This window comes from Macaca thibetana, chromosome 19, assembly GCF_024542745.1.
Source record: "Macaca thibetana thibetana isolate TM-01 chromosome 19, ASM2454274v1, whole genome shotgun sequence".
In the NCBI taxonomy this organism is placed as follows: Eukaryota; Metazoa; Chordata; class Mammalia; order Primates; family Cercopithecidae; genus Macaca; species Macaca thibetana.
Genome location: NC_065596.1, coordinates 8,962,771 through 8,984,295, shown reverse-complemented (window position 1 = coordinate 8,984,295; position 21,525 = coordinate 8,962,771). Strand labels below are relative to the sequence as shown.

The window sequence follows — 21,525 nt, the reverse complement described above, 5'->3', positions numbered from 1 at the left end:
CCCTCTTCCCAAGGGCCCAGCACCAAGTGAGAGAGTATAATCGGAAAAAAGAGGGATAAGGAAGTCTTCTAAGTTTACCACCTGCTGGGGCAAGTGGAGATTCTTGTCTTCTCATCTGTCTGCCCACTTGCTGAGGTCAGCCACACATCCACCCACCGACCCAGGAGGACAGACACATCCAGAGGCGGAGCTGACTTTGTCTGGACACACCTGGAGCAGATGGGTTGGCCAAGGACAACATCCTGGTCAGAGGGTCAAGGTGTCTGGCAGTGGGTGGGGAGGAGTGGCGCGCGGGGAGCAGAACCATTCTGGTGCTGCTTGTTGAGGCTGGAGGTCTTCCTGGAGGAAGAGGGTGTTGTAGGCTGCAGAGCCTCCAGGGGTGGGTGCGGGGGAGAGGTTAGGCTCAGGATCCAGAGAGAGAGGAACGGCTGGTTCCCAAGGGCTGGGGGAGCCAGAGAATTCCTGAGGCCTCCAGAGGAGGCTTCCGGAGGGGTCAGTGGGGCCCCAGGGGTTGATGGTTTAGGGATCGCTGTCCAAACTTGGGAGCAAACCTGGAAGTAAGGGCCGTGGGGGGTGTTGGTGTGGGAGGAGGGTGGTCCAGAGCGGGACTTGGGCGCTAATGCGGCCCAGCAGCGGCAGGAGGGCGGGGAGCCTGATGGTTTGGGACTTATCGGTGTCCAAGTCTCTCTCTCTCCGTCTCTCCATCGCAGTCTCAGTCTCTTTCTCTTTCTCTCTCTCTCCACCCCTCCACACGCCTATTTCTTGTTCCCCGCTTTTCTGGGGGAAGCGCTGGCGTCCCCGCCCAGAGCCCTGCGGGGGCCCGGGGCGGGGTATCCGGCGGGGCGGACTCCTTGTCGCGGGCCGGGCGGGGTTAAAGGGTTGGGCTGCGGGACGGCGCGGTCAGATCCCAGGTAGTGGCGCCGGTGGATCCGGATCGAGGGCAGGAGGCTGAGACCCGCGGGTGAGTGCGCGCGTGATGGGGGCTGTAACCCGAGCGCCGCCGCAGCGCTGCGCTGGAACCCCAGGCTCGCGAGGTTCGGTGCTGGCCGGATGAGGGCGAAGGTCTGCGCGCATCGTCGCGGGGAGCGCAGCCAGCCACGGGGATCCCCCAGGACCCAGGACGGGGCTGCATGCCCGGGGCACTCGCGGGGAGAGGGGCACGTGGGTGTGTCCCCGACGTTTGCTGCATTTGTGCGGTTTTTTTTTCTTCTGTGTGCGCCTGGGAGTCCTAGGCGCATCCTTTTCTCTGGGTTTCTGTGATAGGGAGGGGGCCTCCGGAAGACCCCTCTCGTGGTCAGGACATCCCAGATGGGTTCAAGCCCCGCCCTGGGACGCCTCTTTGGGGCTGAATGGGGATTCGCCGTGAGATTTCACCACTGTATGTTGTCTTGAAGGGGAGGCTGTACGTTCAACCGATGGGGTTAGGCGTGTGGTCCAACTGCTATCAGGGACCCTCTGCCCATCCACGCTAGATGCAGAGCCCCTCTATGAAAAGACGGTGTTCTTCTGGCGCCCAGAGTTGGCTCTGAGGGTTGTGTGAGGTCCTGGGGTTAGTCCCAGGTGATGTTTGTCTGATAGATGCTGGAAGGATAATGTTTTTCGGTCTCCCAGGGACCTGGCGCAGCCTGGGTATGCAGGGTGGCCGAGGCTGGCCACCTGAGGAGTCTCTGGCTGGAGAGGCCCAGGCTGAGGGCATCTCACCTCGTTCATCTGCCCGCTCACCCCTCATGCATGCACTCATTGTGTGTCTCTCACCGCCCCGTAGGCAAAGGAGATGGCCAGGGCTAGCCCCGCACCCAAAATTCCTCCTACCCTGTGCCCCTTGCCCCACCCCTTATTTCTGGGTCCTGGAGTTGTGCCCAGCCAGGGTTGGCAGCATCAAACTCTTCCTTGACTAACTCCAAACCCCAAAGAGGAGGAACCTCCCCAAATCTTCCCTACCATCCTCATTTCACAGGCAAGGAAACTGAGGGCCAGTGTCCAGTGGGAGACACCCACTAGACACCCACACTGGACACTGGACACCCACAGTGTCCAGTGGGAGACACCCAGTGTCCAGTGGGAGAGCTGGGATTTGAAAACAACAAGCCCTGTTTGACCCCAAAGTCCCGGGCCACTTTTGGACGTCCCCGGCATCACCAAATAGCCCAGCTTGGGTTTCTGAATGGTAACATTAACTCTAGCCTGGTGTCCGGTGGTGACCCAGGTTGGCATCTGCAGAGGGTCTTGGATGACTTGAGAGGTATTCAGGGAATGGGACCCATCTCTCCTTCCTTCCTTCCCTCCTTCCTTCCTTCCTTCCTTCCTTCCTTCCTTCCTTCCTTCCTTCCTTTCTTTCTTCCTTTCCTTTCTTTTTTTTTTTTTTTGTTGTTGTTGTTGAGACAGGGTCTCACTCTGTTGCCCAGGCAGGAGTACAGTGGCATAATCATAGCTCACTGCAGCCTCGACCTCCTGGGCTCAAGCAATCCTCCTACCTCAGCCTCCTGAGTATCTAGGACTACAGGCATGCACCACCACTCCTGTCTAATTTTTGTATTTTTAGTAGGGATGGGGTTTCACCATGTTGCCCAGGCTGGTCTTGAACTCTTGGGCTCAAGTGATCCACCCGCCTCAGCCTCCCAAAGTGCAGGGATTACAGGCATGAGCCACTGCGCCTGACTAATCTCTCCTTGTTGATAAACCTTGGACCTGATTCTCCAAACCCCAGATGTCCAGGTCACAATAATGAACATGATGGCAGCACCAACAGTAATGAGAGGTATCATTGATCAAAGGCTTACTGTGTGCCTGGAAGATTGCAGCCCCATGAGGTGGGTAAATAGGCCTTCTGTCTTAATGGATGAAGAAATCGAGGCTCAGAGAGGTGCAGACACTCACCCGAGGTAACACAGCAAAGAGGCAGAGCTTTATAGAATATTTTCTGAGGCTCATGTCCAGGTGTGGCCATACTTGGGATGGTGGGCAGAAACAATTACAGTCCTGCAATGGTCTAGATTATTAGGTTATGAAATTTCTTTTTCTGCCAGGATCCTCTTTGGGCCAAGGAAATTTTTAGCAAAAGGCTTGAATATGATCAAAGCTGCGATAGGACTGTCTTCTTTACCCCATTTGCCAACTCGGCCCTGCCTTCATTAGTCATAAATGACTCTGAAGCTCTTTCTCAGAACCTTAGAAATTTAGAGTGCTGAGTGGAGACTCAAGACCTAGAAGCCAGGCTGGGCGCGGTGGCTCACGCCTGTAATCCCAGCACTTTGGGAGGCTAAGGCTGGAGGATGGTTTGAGCCCAGGAGTATGAGACCAGCCTGGGGAATATAGGGATACCCTATATTAATTTTTTTTTTTTGAGGTGGAGTTTTGCTCTTGCTGCCCAGGCTGGAGTGCAATGGTGCGATCTGGGCTCACTGCAACCCCTGCCTCCCCAGTTCAAGCTATTCTCTTGCCTCAGCCTCCTGAGTAGCTGGGATTACAGGCATGTGCCACCACGCCCAGCTAATTTTGTATTTTTAGTAGAGATGGGGTTTCTCCATGTTGGTAAGGCTGGTCTCGAACTCCCGACCTCAGGTGATCCTCCTGCCTTGGCCTCCCTAAGTGCTGGGATTACAGGTGTGAGCCACCGTGCCCGGCCCTTTATTAATTTTTTTAACAAAAGAATAAAAAAAATTAGCTGAGCATGGTGGCAGGCACCTGTAGTCCCAGCTACTCAGGAGGCTGATGTGGGAGGATCACTCAAGCCCAGGAGGGGGAGGTTGCATTGAGCCAAGATCACACCACTGCACTCCAGCCTGAAGGACAGAGCAAGACCCTGTCTAAACAACAATAACAAAAAAACCAAAAAAACAAATAATCAACAACAACAAAACAACTTAGAAGGCACCTCTCAGCTCTGGCCTTCTGCGGTCTGGCACTTTGGGGGAATGTATGAGTCTCTGGGGTAAAGCCAGCCCTCTGATGTTGAGGAATTCAAGATGGTACCATGAATCAGTGTGGATGGGAGCAGGCTGCCTTGACTAAAGGCTTGGAGTGAAAAGGAGGGCTGGGATGTAGGGTGATGGGACCAGTGTTGGGGTGCTCTTCTGTCAGGCTCCTGGCTGGTCCCAACCCCTGCAGTTCAAGAAGAGGCATGTATCTGATACCTGGCATCGGCCTGGGTCCGTGCCCTGCATTCCTTCTTGGGAGCCCACACACCTTGTATAACAAGTCCTTAGCTGGTGAATGGCTGGGCCAACCTGACAAACCGGCGCACCCTGGGCGTGGGCCGGGACGCAGAATCAGTCACTGGCTTTCACCACCGCCAGATAATGCGGGCCCCGGCAGGGCAGGGCCACCTCTGCCAAGGCCGGCCTGCTGGATGGCATCGGGGGCTGGTGTAGATAGGGAGTGGGCATGCCAGCCGCCCACAGCATTCTGAGAGTGCCACCTTTGAACTGCTCTCACTTCTATCAAATAGCAATAATAGGAGTAGTCATCATGGCTAACATTTTGTGAGCTACGTGACAAGGCCTTTCCATACCTCATTTCACTGAGCCGTCCTAAACAACCTTAGGGGGTAGGTCCTGTTATTATCGACCCATTTCACAGATTGGCAAAGGGAGGCTGATGGCAGGGACTGGGTTCACCCAAGGCTGCTAACCTAGGGAAGAGGAGAGCTGAGATTTGAACCCAGGCCTGTTGGAGTCAAAAGTGCACATTAAATTAAATTAATTTATGTTTTGAGACAGAGTCTCACTCTGTCCCCCAGGCTGGAGTGCAGTGGTGTGATTTTGGCTCATTGCAACCTCCACCTCAGCCTCCCAAGTAGCTGGGGATACAGGCATCCACCACCATGCCCAGCTAATTTTTTTGTTTTTAGTAGAGACAGGGTTTCATCATGTTGCCCAGGTTGGTCTTGAATTCCTGACCTCAAGTGATCCTCCCTCCTCGGCCTCCCAAAGTGCTGGGATTACAGGCATGAGCCACCGTGCCTGGCCTGATTTTCTTGTTTTTTAGTAGAGATGGAGTCTCACTATGTTGCACAGGCTGGTCTCAAACTCCTTGGTTCAAGTGATCCTCCCATCTTGGCCTCCCAAAGTGCTGGGATTACGGGCATGAGCCACTTCACCCGGCTGATACCTTTCCTCCATTAACTAACTCCATAGTTTACATTAGGATTCACTCTTTGTGTTGTGCAGTAAACTAATGAATTTTTATAATTGATTAAATGTTTTTGAATGGGTGACATGTGCTCATGGTATAGGAAACCAAAAGGACTAGAAAAGTGGACAGTAGACTTAAGTTTCCCTTCCACCCCTGCCCTGAGTTCCTTCAGTCCCTTTCCAGAGGCTGCCACCATTTCTCCTGGGTCCTCAAAGCTTTCTCTCTCTCTTTTTTCTTTTCTTTTCTTTCTTTTTTTTTTTTTTTTTTTTTTAGGATTACCATTTATTGGTAACAAACATTAAGTTTTACTTACATTCCATGGGGAGAAAAATTCCAGCGTAAACAATGAATGGAGGCAGTACTTAACCCGCAGGGGTACCAGGTTTTTTATACGGACCACACACAGAGCCTCGGTGCACACACTTCTTTTTTCATTTTTATTTTTTTGAGACGGAATCTTGCTCTGTCACCCAGGCTGGAGTGCAGTGGCACGATCTCGGCTCACTGCAACCTCCGCCTCCTGAGTTCAAGCGATTCTCCTGCCTCAGCCTCCCGAGTAGCTGGGACCACAGCACACGCTGCCAAGCCCATCTAATTTTTTGTATTTTAGTAGAGATGGGATTTCACTGTGTTGTCCAGGCTGGTCGCGAACTCCTGAGCTCAGGCAATCTGCCCCACTTGGGTCTCCCAAAGTGCTGGGATTACAGGCGTGAGCCACCACGCCCGGCCCAGTGCACACACTGTGTACAGTAACACAGCATCAAAAGCAACACAGCTATATAGAGAAACGTAGGTCATTCTTTTTAGCCCTAATGGAGATGTAATTAACAGTATCGAGGCCGGGCGCGGTGGCTCAAGCCTGTAATCCCAGCACTTTGGGAGGCCGAGGCGGGCGGATCACAAGGTCAGGAGATCGAGACCACAGTGAAACCCCGTCTCTACTAAAAACACAAAAAATTAGCCGGGCGCGGTGGCGGGCGCCTGTAGTCCCAGCTACTCAGGAGGCTGAGGCAGGAGAATGGCGGGAACCTGGGAGGCGGAGCTTGCAGTGAGCCGAGATCGCGCCACTGCACTCCAGCCTGGGCAACAGCGTGAGACTCCGTCTCAAAAAAAAAAAAAAAAAACCAGTATCGAGCACTCTGGAAAATCAGCCTGCAGGTTTATGTGAACTACATGGAGATCATATCCTGTATTGTAGTGAAAGCTGAGTCCTCAAGAGCCGTATGTATAGATACACGACTTTTTAAAATAATATTTAAAATGGAGATCAAAGTTCATTTAAGTCCTATTTGCATTAACAAAAATAAAAACAAAATAAAAATGGAACCAAATGATCATCTAAAGTTTTAAATTCCTAAATTGCCCAATTTGTACAACTGTGGGAGACTTATTCAAGATTTTTGAAAGTCCAGGACTGTTTCAGCTGAACCAGAGGGCACACAATTTGCATCACTGAAATGGTCCTGGGTTAGTCGATGAAATAAAAATGTCCAACCACATACACATGGATATGATCTTTGTTGATTAGATTATTGATAAAGTCAGTTTCAGACAAGTTTCCAAACTATGCGATATAACTAGATACAGATGAGAAACTCTCAAATGACAATTTTATATAGTGTCGTCGGGCACGGTGACTCACGCCTGTAATCCCAGCACTTTGGGAGGCTGAGGCGGGTGGATCACGAGGTCAGGAGTTCAAGACCAGCCTGGCCAAGATGGTGAAACCCCGTCTCTACTAAAAATACAAAAACTAGCTGGGTGTGGTGGCGCATGCCTGTAATCCCAGCTACTCTGGAGGCTGAGGCAGACAATTGCTTGAACCTGGGAGGCGGAGGTTGCAGTGAGCCAAGACTGTGCCATTGCACTCCAGCCTGGGTGACAGAGCGAGACTCTGTCAAAAAAAAAAAAAAAAAAAGAAGGAAAGAAAGAAAATTTTATATGGTATCATATCTCTTGAGCTCAGGAGTTTGCAGCTGCAGTGAGCTATGATCGCACCACTGCACTTCTGCCTGGGTGACACAGCAAGACTCTGTCTCTAAAAGAAAAACTGTGACAACAAAAGAGTCTAAATTTCATTTAGAGCAACGTGGAGAGCCATGGGAGAATTTCGAGCAGGGGAGGTTCATGATCTGATTTAATTTGAGGAAGATCCCTCTGGCTGTGTGTGCAGAATGGACTTCTTGCGGGGAGAAAGGATGGAACTCTGGGGACCAGTGGGAAGGGGCCACTGCAGTGCTGACCTGATGTGGGTTGGGATGATGGGGATGGAGAAGGATGAATGGATTCTGAAGATGTTTAGGATGGACAACTGGCAGGACCTGGCAACAGATTGGATGTGGCTGAAAGAGGGAGGAAGAGGGTGAGGTGAATCTGAGGGTCTAGGAGATGCCCCCAGGGGAATGTTCCGGAGCTGGCTGGACCTGGCAGTGTTGGACACTGAGACATGGGAATTGCCTTTGAGACAGGATTGCTGAAACCACGGGAGGGGCGAGATCCTCAGGATGTGGGCACAGAGGAAAGGGGAGACAATGTGGCTCTAAGAAGCCGCAACATTTACAAACTGAGTGAAGAAAGAAGGGCTCAAAGCAGACTGAGAAGGGGACTTTTTTTGAGACAGAGTCTCACTGTCTCACCCAGGCTGAAGTGTAATGGCACGATCTCGGCTCACTGCAACCTCTGCCTCCCAGGCTCAAGCGATTCTCCTGCCTCAGCCTCCCGAGTAGCTGGGACTACAGGTGCCTGCCACCATGCCCAGTTAATTTTTGTATTTTTAGTAGAGACGGGGTTTTGCCATGTTGGCCAGGCTGGTCTTGAACTCCTGACGTCAAGTGATCCACCCGCCTCGGCCTTCCAAAGTGCTGGGATTACAGGCGTGAGCCACTGTGCTCAGCCAGAGGAGGGGACTTTTTGAGGCTGAAGTGGAGGATGGGCAGGAGTGAGTTCCTGAAGGGCTTTGGATGTCAGGCTGAGGGGAGTAGGGAGCCATGGAGGGTGTTAGAGTATGGGAGTCACAGGCTGTTAGAAAGGGGATTGCGGTGGCTGGGATGGGAACTAAACTGCAGCCAGGTGGCTCCTGGGGGTGGATGTGATGATTCACGTGACCCCTGTTGGCTGAATATGTTGACTTTCTGTCAGCACTTTTGAGCCTGCCAAGATGGGCTTTGGGGCCCACACCCCCTGACTGGGCTGCAGGTGAAAAGGTCACACTGGTGTGGACCCAGAGATCATGTTTTTATAGTCACCCCCAGGTACAAACAGGGAAACTGAGGACCAGGCCACATAGCCAATCAGTGAGGAGGCAGACATAGAATCCAGATGTTCATTGTGTATGTTTGTGTCTGTGTGTGTGTGTGTGTGCGCGTGCACAAGTACAAGCATGCATTTAAAAAGAAAGTCTTGGCCGGGCACGGTGGCTCAAACCTGTAATCCCAGCACTTTGGGAGGCCGAGGTGGGCGGATCAAGAGGTCAGGAGATCGAGACCATCCTGGTTAACACGGTGAAACCCTGTCTCTACTAAAAATACAAAAAAAATTAGCCAGGTTTGGTGGCGGGCGCCTGTAGTCCCAGCTACTCAGAAGGCTGAGGCAGGAGAATGGCGTGAACCCAGCAAGCGGAGCCTGCAGTGAGCCGAGATCGCGCCACTGCACTCCAGCCTGGGCGACAGAGCGAGACTCTCACTTCAAGTCCCTCACTTCACTTAGGTCTCTGCTCCCAGACCCGTCCTCCAAGAAGCCCTCCTGGACCACCTTTTCTAAAGGGATTGTTCTTCATTCCCTTAACCTGTGTATGAGTTTCCTGTGGCTGCTGTAACAAAATGACCACAAACTCAGTGGCTGAAGACAATGCACACTTATTCTCTCACAGTGCTGGAGGACAGAAGTCTGAAATCCAAGTATTGGCTGTGCTCTTTCTTTTTTTTTAAATTAATTCTTCTTCTTCTTCTTCTTCTTCTTCTTCTTCTTCTTATTATTATTATTATTGAGACGGAGTCTCACTCTGTCGCCCAGGCTGGAGTGCAGTTGGGTGATCTCGGCTCACTGCAACCTCCGCCCTCAGAGTTCAAGTGGTTCTCCTGCCTCAGCCTCCCGAGTAGCTGGGATTACAGGTGCCTGCCACTGTGCCTGGCTAATTTTTTGTATTTTTAGTAGAGACGGGGTTTCACCATCTTGGCCAGGCTGGTCTTGAACTCCTGACCTCGTGATCAGCCCGTCTCGGCCTCCCAAAGTGCTGGGATTACAGGTGTGAGCCACCGCGCCCGGCCTGGCCGCGCTCCTTCTGAAGGCTCTGGGGGAGGGTCTCTTCCTTGCCTCTTTCAGCTTCTGGTGGTTCCTTGGCTTGTGGACTCATCACTTGAATCTCTGCCTCCATCTTCACCATCCTCACACGGCCTTCTTCTCTTCTGCATGTCAGATCTCCCTCTGCTTTTTTTTTTCTGAGACAAGGTCTCACTCTGTCACCTAAGCTGGAGTGCAGGGGTGTGATCTCGGCGCACTGCAACCTCTGCCTTCCAGGTTCAAGCGATTCTTCTGCCTCAGCCTCCTGAGTAGCTGAGACTACAGGCACCTGCCACCATGCCCGGCTAATTTTTATATTTTTAGTAGAGATGGAGTTTCGCCATGTTGGCCAAGCTGGTCTCGAATTCCTGAGCTCAAGTGATCTGCCCACCTCAGCCTCCCAAAGTGCTGGGATTAAAGGCATGAGCCACCATGCCAAGCCTGCTTCTTTCTTATAAGGGTACTTCGGATTGCATTTAAGTCCCTCCTGGAGAATGTAGGATCATCTCCGCAGATCAAGATTCTTAATTTGGCCAAGTGCGGTGACTCACGCCTGTAATCCCAGCATTTTGGGAGCCTGAGGCAAGAGGATCACTTGAGGCCAGCAGTTCGAGGCCAGCCTGGGCAACAATAGTGAGACCCCATCTCTACAAAAATTAAAAATATTAGTTGGAGTGATGGCACATGCCTGTAGTCCCAGCTACTCAGGAGGCTGAGGCAGGAGGACCACTTGAGCCCAGGAGGTCGAGGCTGCAGTGAGCTGTGTTTTTGTGTCACTGCACTCCAGCCTGGCCGATAGAACGAGACCCTGTCTCAAAAAAACAAGAAAATCCTTAACTTGTTTGCATCTGTAAAGACTCTGGCATATAAAGTCACATTCACAGGTTCTAAAGATTAGGAAATAGTATCTTTCGCGGGGTTATGATTCAATCTCTACCCTTGCTCCACTTGTCCTCCTTCATGACATGTGTACTTATATCGCACTGCATTGTGTCTGTAATTGGTCTGCTTTCTCAAGAGCCAGGGCCATGTCTGTCTTGCTCACCATTATATCTTCAATGCCTAGAACTGAGCTAGACACATCACCAGGGCTCAAAAAGTATTTGCCCACTGCATGCTAAAGAAATGTCTGTAAGAGAGCTTAATGTGCCGGATGTGGTGGCTCATGCTTGTAATCCCAGCACTTTGGGAAGCCAAGGCAGGTGGATCACCTGAGGTCAGGAGTTCAAGACCAGCCTGGCCAATGTGGTGAAACCCCGTCTCTATTAAAAAATATAAAAATTAGCCGGGCGTGGTGGTGCGCGCCTATAATCCCAGCTACTTGGGAGGCTGAGGCAGGAGAATCGCTTGAACCCGGGAGGTGGGTGTTGCAGTGAGCCAGGATCACACCACTGCACTCCAGCCTGGGCTACGGTGCGAGACTCCATCTCAAAAAGAAAAAAGAAAACGAAAACAGCACTTAGTGAAAAGTTCTAATTAGTAGTAATTATCGCTAGCTGGCTTCCCCAGCATTGCTAGAGATAATCATTACCCATCATTAAATTGGTATGGAAAGAAATACCACCGCCGGGCACGGTGGCTCACTCCTCTAATCCCAGGACTTTGGGAGGTGGAGATGGGAGAAATGCTTAAGGCCAGGAGTTCAAGACCAGCCTGGGCAATATAGTAAGACCCCCATCTCTACAAAAAATTAAAAAAGTTAGCTGGGCATGGTAGTATGTGCCTGTAGTTCTAGCTACTCTCAGGAGGCTGAGGTGGAAGGATCCCTTGAACCCAGGAGTTCAAGGCTGCAGTGGGTTATGATTGTATCACCGTACTCCAGCCTGAGCAACAGAGCAAGACCCTGTCTCAAAAGAAGAAAAGGGAAATAAATACTCATAGTTGCTTCCTATGGAGCAGGTTACCTGGAGTTGCCTGTGTGAGAAGCAGCCCAGTTGCACATCAGCATCTCGAGTTTGGAGCGTCTGCCTGGGACCTGTGACTTGGAGTTCCTTGTACTTCCATTTGGGAAGTTGCTTCCTCCTCATCCCTATCCCTACTCCGGGCTTTCCAAAGGAAGTATCACTTACACCAGCTGGTCTGTATTTTTTTCAGAGATGAGTTCTTGCTGTGTTGCCCAGGCTGGAGTGCAGGGTCTGTTCACAGGTGTGAACATAGAGCACTACAGCCTCCAACTCCTGGGCTCAAGTGATCCTTCTGCCTCCACCTCTTTAGCAGCTGGGATTACAGGTGCTGCCACAGTGCCTAGTTTTGTGTTTTTAAAAATTTTAATTGTGGCAAAACACATACACCATGAAATTTACCATCTTAACCATCTTTTTTTTTTTTTTTTTTTTTTTTTGAGACAAAATCTCGCTGTGTCGCCCAGGCTGGAATGCAGTGGTGCCATCTTAGCTCACTGCAGCCTCTGCCTCCCGAGTTCGAGTCATTCTCCTGCCTCAGCCTTCCAAGTAGCTGGGGCTACAGGCAACCGCCACTACACCCAGCTACTTTTTGTACTTTTAGTAGAGATGAGGTTTCACCATGTTGGCCAGGCTGATCTCGAACTCCTGGCCTCAAGTCATCCACCCGCCTTGGCCTCCCAAAGTGCTGGGATTACAGGCGTGCACCACTGCGCCTGGCCATCTTAGCCATTTTTAAGTGTACAGTTCAGTGGCATTAAGCAAATTCACAGTGTTGTGCAACCATTCCTACCATCCATCTCCAGAATTTTTTCATCTTTCCAAACTGAAACTCCATCCCCACGACACACTAATTCCTCATTCTCCTTCCCCCGCACCCCTGGAAACCCCTATTTGACTTTATGTTTGTATGAATTTGACTACTTCAGGGACCTCATACAAGTGGAATCATACAGTATTTGTCCTTTTGTGATCGGCTTATTTTTTTTCTGTTTTTCTTTTTTCTCTTTCTCTCTCTTTCTTTCTTTCTTTTTTTATTTTTTAAATTTTTATTATTATTATTTATTCATTTACTTTTTTTTTGAGATGGAGTCTCGCTCTGTCGCCCAGGCTGGAGTGCAGTGGCCGGATCTCGGCTCACTGCAAGCTCAGCCTCCTGGGTTTACGCCATTCTCCTGCCTCAGCCTCCCGAGTAGCTGGGACTACAGGCGCCCATCACCTCACCCGGCTAGTTTTTTTTTGTACTTTTTTTAGTAGAGACGGGGTTTCACCGTGTTAGCCAGGATGGTCTCGATCTCTTGACCTCGTGATCTGCCCATCTCCGCCTCCCAAAGTGCTGGGATTACAGGCTTGAGCCACGGTGCCCAGCCTTTTTTATTTTTTACTTTTATTTTTATTTTTATTTTTTTGAGACGGAGTCTCGCTCTGTCGCCCAGGCTGGAGTGCAGTGGCACGATCTCAGCTCACTGCAACCTCTGCCTCCCAGGTTCCAGTGATTCTCCTGCCTCAGCCTCCCAAGTAGCTGGGACTACAGGCGCCTGCCACCATGCCCGGCTAATTTTTGTAGTTTTAGTAGAGATGGAGTTTCACCATGTTGTCCAGGCTGGTCTTGAACTTCTGACCTCAAGTGATCTGCCCGCCTCGGTCTCCCAAAATGTTGAGATTACATCGCTGAGCCGCTGCACCCAGCCAAGAAATTTCACTTCTGCATGGGAAATGTGGTTTGGCGTTGGCTTTCAGAAGAGCTTAGCAAGGACTGGTGTGGTGGCTCATGCCTGTAATCAGCACTTAGGGAGGCCGAGGCAAATGGATCACTTGAGATCAGGAGTTCAAGACCAGCCTGAACAACATGGTGAAACCCTGTCTCTACTAAAAATACAAAAAATTAGCTGGGAGTGGTGACGGGCACCTGTAATCCCAGCTACTTGGGAGGCTGAGACAGGAGAATCACTTGAACCCAGGAGGCGGAGTTTGCAGTTAGCCAAGTTCTTCTCTTTGCACTCTAGCCTGGGCAATAGAGTGAGACTCTGCCTCAAAAAGAAAAAAAAAAAAAAAAAAAAAAAGAGAGAGAGCTAAGCTAGTCTGAACCCTTAGTGGAGGGCACTATTGGCAGGGGTGGGTGGGGCTGAGGGCTCAGGGGAGCACCTGGAGTACACACCTTTAGCTGTGATGCCTGAGGAGATAGCTGTACAGAGGGAAGAACCGTCAGCCATTGGTACTGGGGGGAAGGAGAGAAGAGAACAGGACCCAGTCATTTCCAGGAATCTCCTTGGGGTGATCTGAGATTCTTGGTAGCTCAAAGTGACGATGATTGAGGGTGGCCCTTGGCAGGGCCTTGGGGGAATCCCTGCCAGCTTCTGTCTCCATTGAGTTTGAGAAATTGAGCCGGGATTTAGCGTCTTCATCTGGAAAATGGAGTGAATGATAATACCTACCTCTGAGGACTGGTGTATGATTCTGTGTTGGTCCATTCTCTCATTACTATAAAGAAAAGAGGTGTCATTGGCTCATGGTTGTGCAGGCTGGACGGGAAGCATGATGCTGGCATCTGCTCAGCTTCTCAGGAGGCTTCAGGAAACTTACAATCGTGGCAGGAGGCAGAATAGGAGTAGCTGCGTCACTTGGCTGGTGCAGGAGTAAGAGTGAGGGGCACAGGAGGTGTTGCACACTTTTTTTTTGAAACAGACTCTTGCTCTGTTGCCCAGGCTGGAGTGCAATGGTGCAATCTCAGCTCACTGCAATGTCTGCCTCCCAGGTACAAGCGATTCTCCTGTCTCAGCCTCCCGAGTAGCTGGGATTACAGGCACCTGCCACCATGCCTGGCTAATTTTTTGTATTTTTAGTAGAGACAGGGTTTCACCATGTTGGCCAGGCTGCTGTCAAACTCATGACCTCAAGTGATCTGCCTGCCTCAACCTCCCAAAGTGCTAGGATTACAGGCTTGAGCCACCGCGCCTGGCCGGTGCTGCATACTTTTAAACAATGAGATTCCAGGCTGGGAGGGGTGGCTCATGCCTGTAATCCCAGCACTTTGGGAGGCCAAGGCCGGCAGATCGCTTGAGGTCAGGAGTTCGAGACTAGCCTGGCCAACACGGTGATACCCCGTCTCTACCAAAATATATTTTAAAAACTAGCTGGATATAGTGGTGCATGCCTGTAATCCCAGCTACATGGGAGGCTGAGATGGGAGAATTGCTTGAACCCAAGAGGCGGAGGCTGCAGTGAGCCGAGATTGCGCCACTGCACTCCAGCTTGGGCAACAAGAGCAGGACCCTGTCATCTCCAAACAAAAAACAAAAAAACCCACAACAAGATCCCATGAGAACTCACTCCCTATCTAGAAGACCTCACCAAGGGGATGGTGCTAAACCATTAATGAGAAACCACCCCCATGATCCAATCACCTTCCACTAGACCCCGTCTCCAACACTGGGGATTCCAGTTCAACGTGAGGTTTGGGTGGGGACACAGATCCAAACCATATCAGATTCCCTGAGGTGAGGCTGGTACTGCCTGGAGCATGGTGGTGCCTGGAGCATGGTGGTGCCTGGAGCATGGTGGTGCCTGGAGCATGGTGGTGCATGGCACATGGCAAGGCTTTCCTGCCTGCTCACTGTTTCATTCCTATTATGGTTACCTACTCGCTTTGTTTTGGTTCCTCAGGTGCTGGCCCTAAAGCAAGGATCTGAGTGCAAGTAATTTTTTTGGGAAGTGATCGCAGAAAATACCAGCAAGGAAGAAGAAGGTGAACTCAAAAGAACTGAAAACAGGTACTCAGACAAATAAATGTACACACATGTTCAGAGTAGCATATTTCATAATAGCCAAAAGGTAGAAACAGCCCAAATGTTCATCCACAGATGAAGGAGTAAAGAAAATGTGGGGCCAGGTGTGGTGGCATGCACCTGTTGTCCCAGCTACTTGGGAGGCTGAGACAGGAGGATCACATGAGCCTGGAAGGTCAAGGCTGGAGTGAGCCGTGATCATGCCACTGCACTCCAGCCTGAGTGACAGAACCAGACCCTGTCTCAAAAGAAAAAAAAAAAGGAAATGTGGAATATCCATACAATGGAATATTGCTCAGCAGTAATAAGGAATTAAGCTCTGATCGATGCCGCAATGTGGATGAACCTTGAAAACAGGATGCTGAGTGAAGGAAGCCAGACACAAAAGGCTGCATAGAATTTAATAGATTTATATGAAATATCCAGAATACTTAAATCCATAGAGACAGAAAGCAGATTAGTGGTGCCAGGGACTCCAGGGAGGGAGAATGGGAAGTGGCTACTAACAGGGATGGGCTTTTGTTTTGGGATGATGAAAATGTTCTGAAACTGACTGGGTGAGGTAGCTCACGCCTGTAATCCCAGCACTTCGGGAGGCCAAGGCGGGAGCCCAGGAGTTCAAGACCAGCCTGGGCAACATGGCAAAACCCTGTCTCTACAAAAAAATACAAAAATTAGCTGGGCCTGGTGGCATGCACCTGTAGTCCTAGCTACTTGGGAAACTGAGGTGGGAGGATTGCTTGAGCTGGGGAGGTTAAGGCTGCAGTGAGCCATGATTGTGCCACTGCACACTCCAGCCTGAGTGACAGAGGAGACCTTCTTTCAAAAAGAAAGAAAGAAATAAGTCCTGAAATTAGACGGAGGTGGTAGTTGCATGATATGTAAATGTACTGAATACCACTGAATTATTCCCTTTAAAATGATTAATTTTGTGTTATGCGAATCTCATCTCAACTAAAAAAAAAGATAAAAGAAAAAGGGGGAAAGGACGTGGCCAATAGGGAGTTTCCACTGTGGGCAGCTGGAGTTTAATCTCACTGGGGAAGCCTGGAGTGAGTGTGGAACCTATATCTCAGGTCATTGCACCTAAGGGGTGAGGGAGCTGGGGTATTTAGCCACCAATGAGCCTCAGTCATTGGTTGAGAGCTGCTCCTTTGGGAGGGGGGTCTTGGTTTCCCAGCCTGACTGGCTATGCATGGGCAGAGAATGCCCTATGGTAGAGAAGTCAAAAGCGTGACCTTGCAAAAGTCAAGGCTAAGAGCATACGAGCAGGGCCCTGAGTGCATCCATCTGTCCAGCTGGCTGGAGGTCATGGCTGGGGAATGAAGAGGTATCCTTGGTGTCTGGAACTCACGTGTGCTGGGAACCTGCTGTGCACTAGGCACACCATGCCTGACCCCATGGGTCATCGCCTTGTGCATGGCACCGATCCTCTGACCCTGTGTGTCCCCAGGATGCTGCCCATCACAGACCACCTGCTGCACCTCCTGGGGCTGGAGAAGACAACGTTCCGCATATACGCGGTGTCCACCCTTCTCCTCTTGCTGCTCTTCTTCCTGTTCCGCCTGCTGCTGCGGTTCCTGAGGCTCTGCCGGAGCTTCTACATCACCTGCCGCCGGCTGCGCTGCTTCCCCCAGCCTCCCCGGCGCAACTGGCTGCTGGGCCACCTGGGCATGGTAAGTGTGGCCAGGCAGGACTGGGCTGGGCTGGGCAGGTGCAGGGTAATAGGTAAGGATGGTGGGCCTGCTGGCTTCCCACAGCCTCCCAAGAATCTGGTTGGGGCTAGCAGCAGATTTATATGATGGGGTATGAGGCTGAGGCTCAGAGAGGGCAAGCAGTTTATCCAAGGTCACACAGTTGGGAGGAGGCAGAACTAACTTTAAAGATGAATTATTTTGGGAGGCTGAGGTGGGAGGATTGCTTGAGGCCAGGAGTTTGAGACCAGCTTGGGAAACATAGTGAGACCCCGTCTCTACAAAAAATACAAAAATTAGATGGGTGTGGTGGTACACGCTTGTAGTCTCAGCCACTTGGGAGGCTGAGGTAGGAGGATTGCTTGAGCTTAGGAGTTTGACACTAGCCTGGGCAACACAGTGAGAACCCATCTCTATAAGAAAAATTACAAAAATTAGCTGAGTGCAGTGGTACACACCTGTAGTCCCAGCTACTTGGGAGGCTGAGGCAGGAGGATTGTTTGAGCCTGGGAGTTTGAGGCTGCAGTGAGCTATGATTGCGTCACTGCATTCTAGCCTGGGTGACCTAGTAAGACCCTGTCTCTCTAAGAAAAAAAAAAAAAAAAAAAAGAAGAACTCTCTCTATAATTTTATAGCTATCACTGTAGCAACAGGTACCTTTACCTTTGGAGTTTGGAATCCCAGGGTAGGGATGGAGGTGGGGAGGAGAACACATCCTCTTCTTAGTGTGGTTCCACTGTTCTCCCTTGAATGCTGTGGTCCCAGGTCAGGACTCTTATCCCTTTATTGCATTGAATTTTTTTTTTTTTTTTTTTTTTTTTTTTTTTTTTTTGAGACAGGGTCTCGCTATGTTGCCTAGGCTGATCTTGAACTCCTAAGCTCAAGCAATCCTTTGGCCTCAGCCTGCTGAGTCCTTTTTAATTTTGCAGATATGTGCCAAGTATTTTTCCAGACAAATATTAACTCATTCAGTTCTCTTGACAATTCTAGGAAGTAGGTCCCATGACTAGCCCCATTTTGCATGGAAGATTACTGAGGCACAGAGAGGTTAAGTAGCTGACCTTAGGTCACACAGCTTGTAAGTGGCAGAGCTGGGGTTCAAACCCAGCATGTCAAGCTTCAGCCTCCTTGCTCTCAGTTCTACCCTCTGATGCCTCTACTTTCTGTAGTTAGTTTCTAGATGAGATAGGTTGGACTTTTCCTTTTTTTTTTTTTTTTTTTTTTTTTTTGAGACAGGGTCTTTCTCTGTCACCTAGGCAGGAGTGCAGTGGTACAATCATGGCTGACTGCAGCCTCTACCTCCTGGGCTCAAGGGATCCTCCTGCCTCAGCTTCCCAAGTAACTGTGACTGCAAGCCTGCAAGCCCATGCCCCCACACCTGGCTAATTTTTGTATTTTTAGTAGAGACAGGGTTTCACCATGTTGGCCAGGCTGATCTCAAACTCCTGACATCACGTGAACTACCGTGCTCAGCCTCCCTGTTTTTAGTTCTACTCTCTGATGCCTCTACTTTCTGGATGAGATAGGCTGGACTTTCCCTTTTGGAGTTTTCTCCTTCATTTCTTCCATCCCCTCCCTTGCTCAGGCCTTATCCTCTCCTGATGGTCCATGGTCTAGCCTCCTCCTTGAGTTCCTACCTCCAGTTTCATCCCTTTAGTCCATCTCCCATCCTGGCCCCAGAGGGATTCTTGGATCCAACCACATCCCTGCCCCTGCTCACACACCCTCCATGGCTCCCTACTGCCATTCAGAAAAAGGCTGGTGTTCAAGGCCCTTTTGGCTCCAGCCTCTATCCTCCTCACTTGTTCCACCATCCCTCCCTAGCTCCATAAAATCACTTCCCACTTCTGTAACAAGGCTCCCACCTCCAAGGCCTTTGCCAAAACTATACTCTCTGTCCAGGTATCCTTCTCTGCTAGATCACCTTCTACTCATTTTTCATGCCTCATCTCCAATGCCCTTACTCTAGAAAGCCCTCTCTGGATTTGATGGTTGTCCTAGAGGGAGTGGCCAGGCTCTAGTGCCTGAAGGAGTCGGTCAGGGCCAGCTCTAAAGCCCAGCCTTGACATTGTATGTCCAACCCAGCTCCTGGGCCCACGGGGGCTGGGTGAGGCTGCAATTGAGGCTTGGGTGTGGACACAATCAGGGCTGAGCCTGACGGAGAAGGAGACACAGGAACTAGAAAGGGGTCATTTGTTGCTTTACTCATTTGGCAATTGTTGAACCTTATCACCGGCTAGGCGCTGGGTTAGGCTCCTTTGTATCTGAACTCTTCTCTAATTCTCACAGCCTGTGAAGTGGGGATGGATCTGTCCTATTTCATGGATTCATACTTTTATAGATTTGAACACAGAGAGGTTAAGTGTCTTGCTCAAAGTCACACAGCACCTGAGGTTGGGTTTGAACTTGGATTTTTCTAACGTTGAGCCTGAAGCTTTCCTGCCTCATACAACAGGTGAGGAAGTGCAGTTTTGTAGCTAGGTGGCCCGGGTTCAGGTACTAGCTTTGCAAATGATGCCAAAGCTTGCCCATATTCCTCTCAACCCATTTTTGGATGCAGTGGCCTGATGTCCAGCCGCCAGCTCCTGCGTTCTAGGGGCTGTCTCTGGTGGCTGGAGCCTATTCTGCAGGTGAAATAAAGGCTGGGCACAGTGGCTCACACCTGCAATCCTAGCACATCGGGAGGCCAAGGCAGGAGAATTGCTTGAGCCTGGGAGTTTGAGACCAGCTTGGGCAACATAGCAAGACCCAGTTTTTACAAAAAATTTTAAAATTAACTGGGCTTGGTGGTGCATGCCTAGAGTCCCAGTGCCTGTTCTGCCACTGTTTGTTCTGTGAGCTTGGGAATTAACTTCCCCAGGAGTGACCCTCAGCCAATGACTCATGGGCATTGGTACATAAATACCCCAGCTCCCTTGCCCTCAGATGGGATGACTCTGAGATGCAATGTGCTACTCTGTCCTCCAAGGCTCCCCAGTGGGACTGAGCCCTGGTTGCCCTTGGTGGCAATTTCCTTGACAACTCATTGTTTACTGGTGGTCTTCTTTCCCTATCTCACTACCCATGTTTTTGGGGACCATCCCCCAAATAAACTACCTGCCCTAGAACCATTGTCTCAGGACTTCCTTCTGGGGGAGCCTAAACCAGAATAGTCACCTACTTAACTTGTAACTTCAGAAAAACCATTCGACCTTGCTGAGTCAAAGCTCACTGCAGCCTCGACTTCCCAAGCTCAGGTGGTTCTCCTGCCTCAGCCTTTTGAGTAGCTGTGATTACAGGCATGTTTTTTTTGAGGTGGAGTTTTGCTCTTGTTGCCCAGGCTGGAGTGCAATGGCATGATCTCGGCTCACTGCAACCTCCGCCTCCTGGGTTCAAACGATTCTCCTGTCTCAGTCTCCTGAGTAGCAGGGATTACAGGCGCCCATCACCAAGACCAGCTAATTTTAGTATTTTTAGTAGAGACGGCGTTTCACCATGCTGTCCAGCCTGGTCTCGAACTCCTGACCTCAGGTCATCTGCTTGCCTTGGCCTCCCAAAGTGCTGGGATTACAGATGTGAGCCACTACATTTGGCTACTGTTTTTAGCTATTGAACATCAGCCAGCGTCAGGCCCATGCTGGGGCTCTTGCTTTGTTATTTCATGAATCCTTTCTGCTGCCCTCAGAGAGAGAGTTGATTCTTCTCCATTTTTTCAGATGAGGAAATGGAGGCCCAGGGAGGTGCAGCCAGCTGCCTAAAATCATCATGTAGCACTATTGGGCTTGTTTTGAGACTACAGGAGGTGGCAGGAGGAAGGCAGTGGGGGAAGCTGGGGCTGGGTACCTCCTCATTGCTCCTCCCTTACCTCTTGCAGTACCTTCCAAATGAGGCGGGCCTTCAAGATGAGAAGAAGGTACTAGACAACATGCACCATATACTCTTGGTGTGGATGGGACCTGTCCTGCCGCTGTTGGTTCTGGTGCACCCTGATTACATCAAGCCCATTTTGGGAGCCTCAGGTAGGTGCACTGGGCCTCTGAGCTATGTGTGAGTCCTCAACTCCCAGAGCCTATCTGAGATTTTAGACAGGTGGGATATCCAGAGGAAGGGTCATTTGAATAGGGCTTTGAAGGATGAATAAGAGTTCACCAAAGCAAGAATGGCAATCCAGATTGTGAGAATGGTATGGGCAAAGATGTGACAATGACTAAGAGTTCCAGGAACTTCGAGGGAATGTCCATCCATCTGGCAGTCAGAGCAAAGCATGTTTGGATAGGCAGTTTTTCCCCATGGTTTTGTTAAGTAAGTGTTACTCAATCCCTGGCCATGGCACTCCCATCATTTGGTTCTGACACTCCCATTATGGCCAGGACTCTTGGTGACTCAGCCTGCAGCCTGCTGTCATCACTTGGGCTGACTCTGACTGGCAGGGAGGGAGATGTGGAAGAATTGCTTCTTCCTTGTGCAGTCCACACCTATCCCAAGATGTGAGACTCCCAAGTGTGCTTGGCAAGCTCTTGCTCAGCCTTCGACACCCAGCTCCAATGGCCGCCTCCTCCAGGAGTCTTTCCCTGACTTCCCAGACAGACCTATTCTCAGTCCTAACCCTTTGGACCTGGGTATGTCTGTGTCCAGCTCTATCTTCCTCATGAGTGGGACTCTGGATCCTCAGTGTGGCCTTGTGTACCTGGTGTATTAGTTCGTTCTCATGCTGCTATAAAGGATTGCCCTAGACTGGGTAATTTATAAAGGAAA

At 50.4% G+C, this 21,525-nt stretch overlaps 1 protein-coding gene across 1 annotated transcript in view; it reads left to right on the top strand.

Annotated features, from left to right (window-relative positions):
- Positions 1–902: 902 nt before the first annotated feature.
- LOC126942250 (ultra-long-chain fatty acid omega-hydroxylase) overlaps positions 903–21,525 on the top strand; it is a 43,040-nt gene continuing 22,417 nt past the window's right edge. The window contains exons 1-4 of the mRNA XM_050769616.1: positions 903–961; positions 14,976–15,082; positions 16,551–16,773; positions 20,645–20,789. Coding sequence (XP_050625573.1) covers positions 16,552–16,773; positions 20,645–20,789 — 367 coding nt within the window. The 5' untranslated portion in view covers positions 903–961; positions 14,976–15,082; position 16,551. The remainder of the gene's footprint in view (positions 962–14,975; positions 15,083–16,550; positions 16,774–20,644; positions 20,790–21,525) is intronic.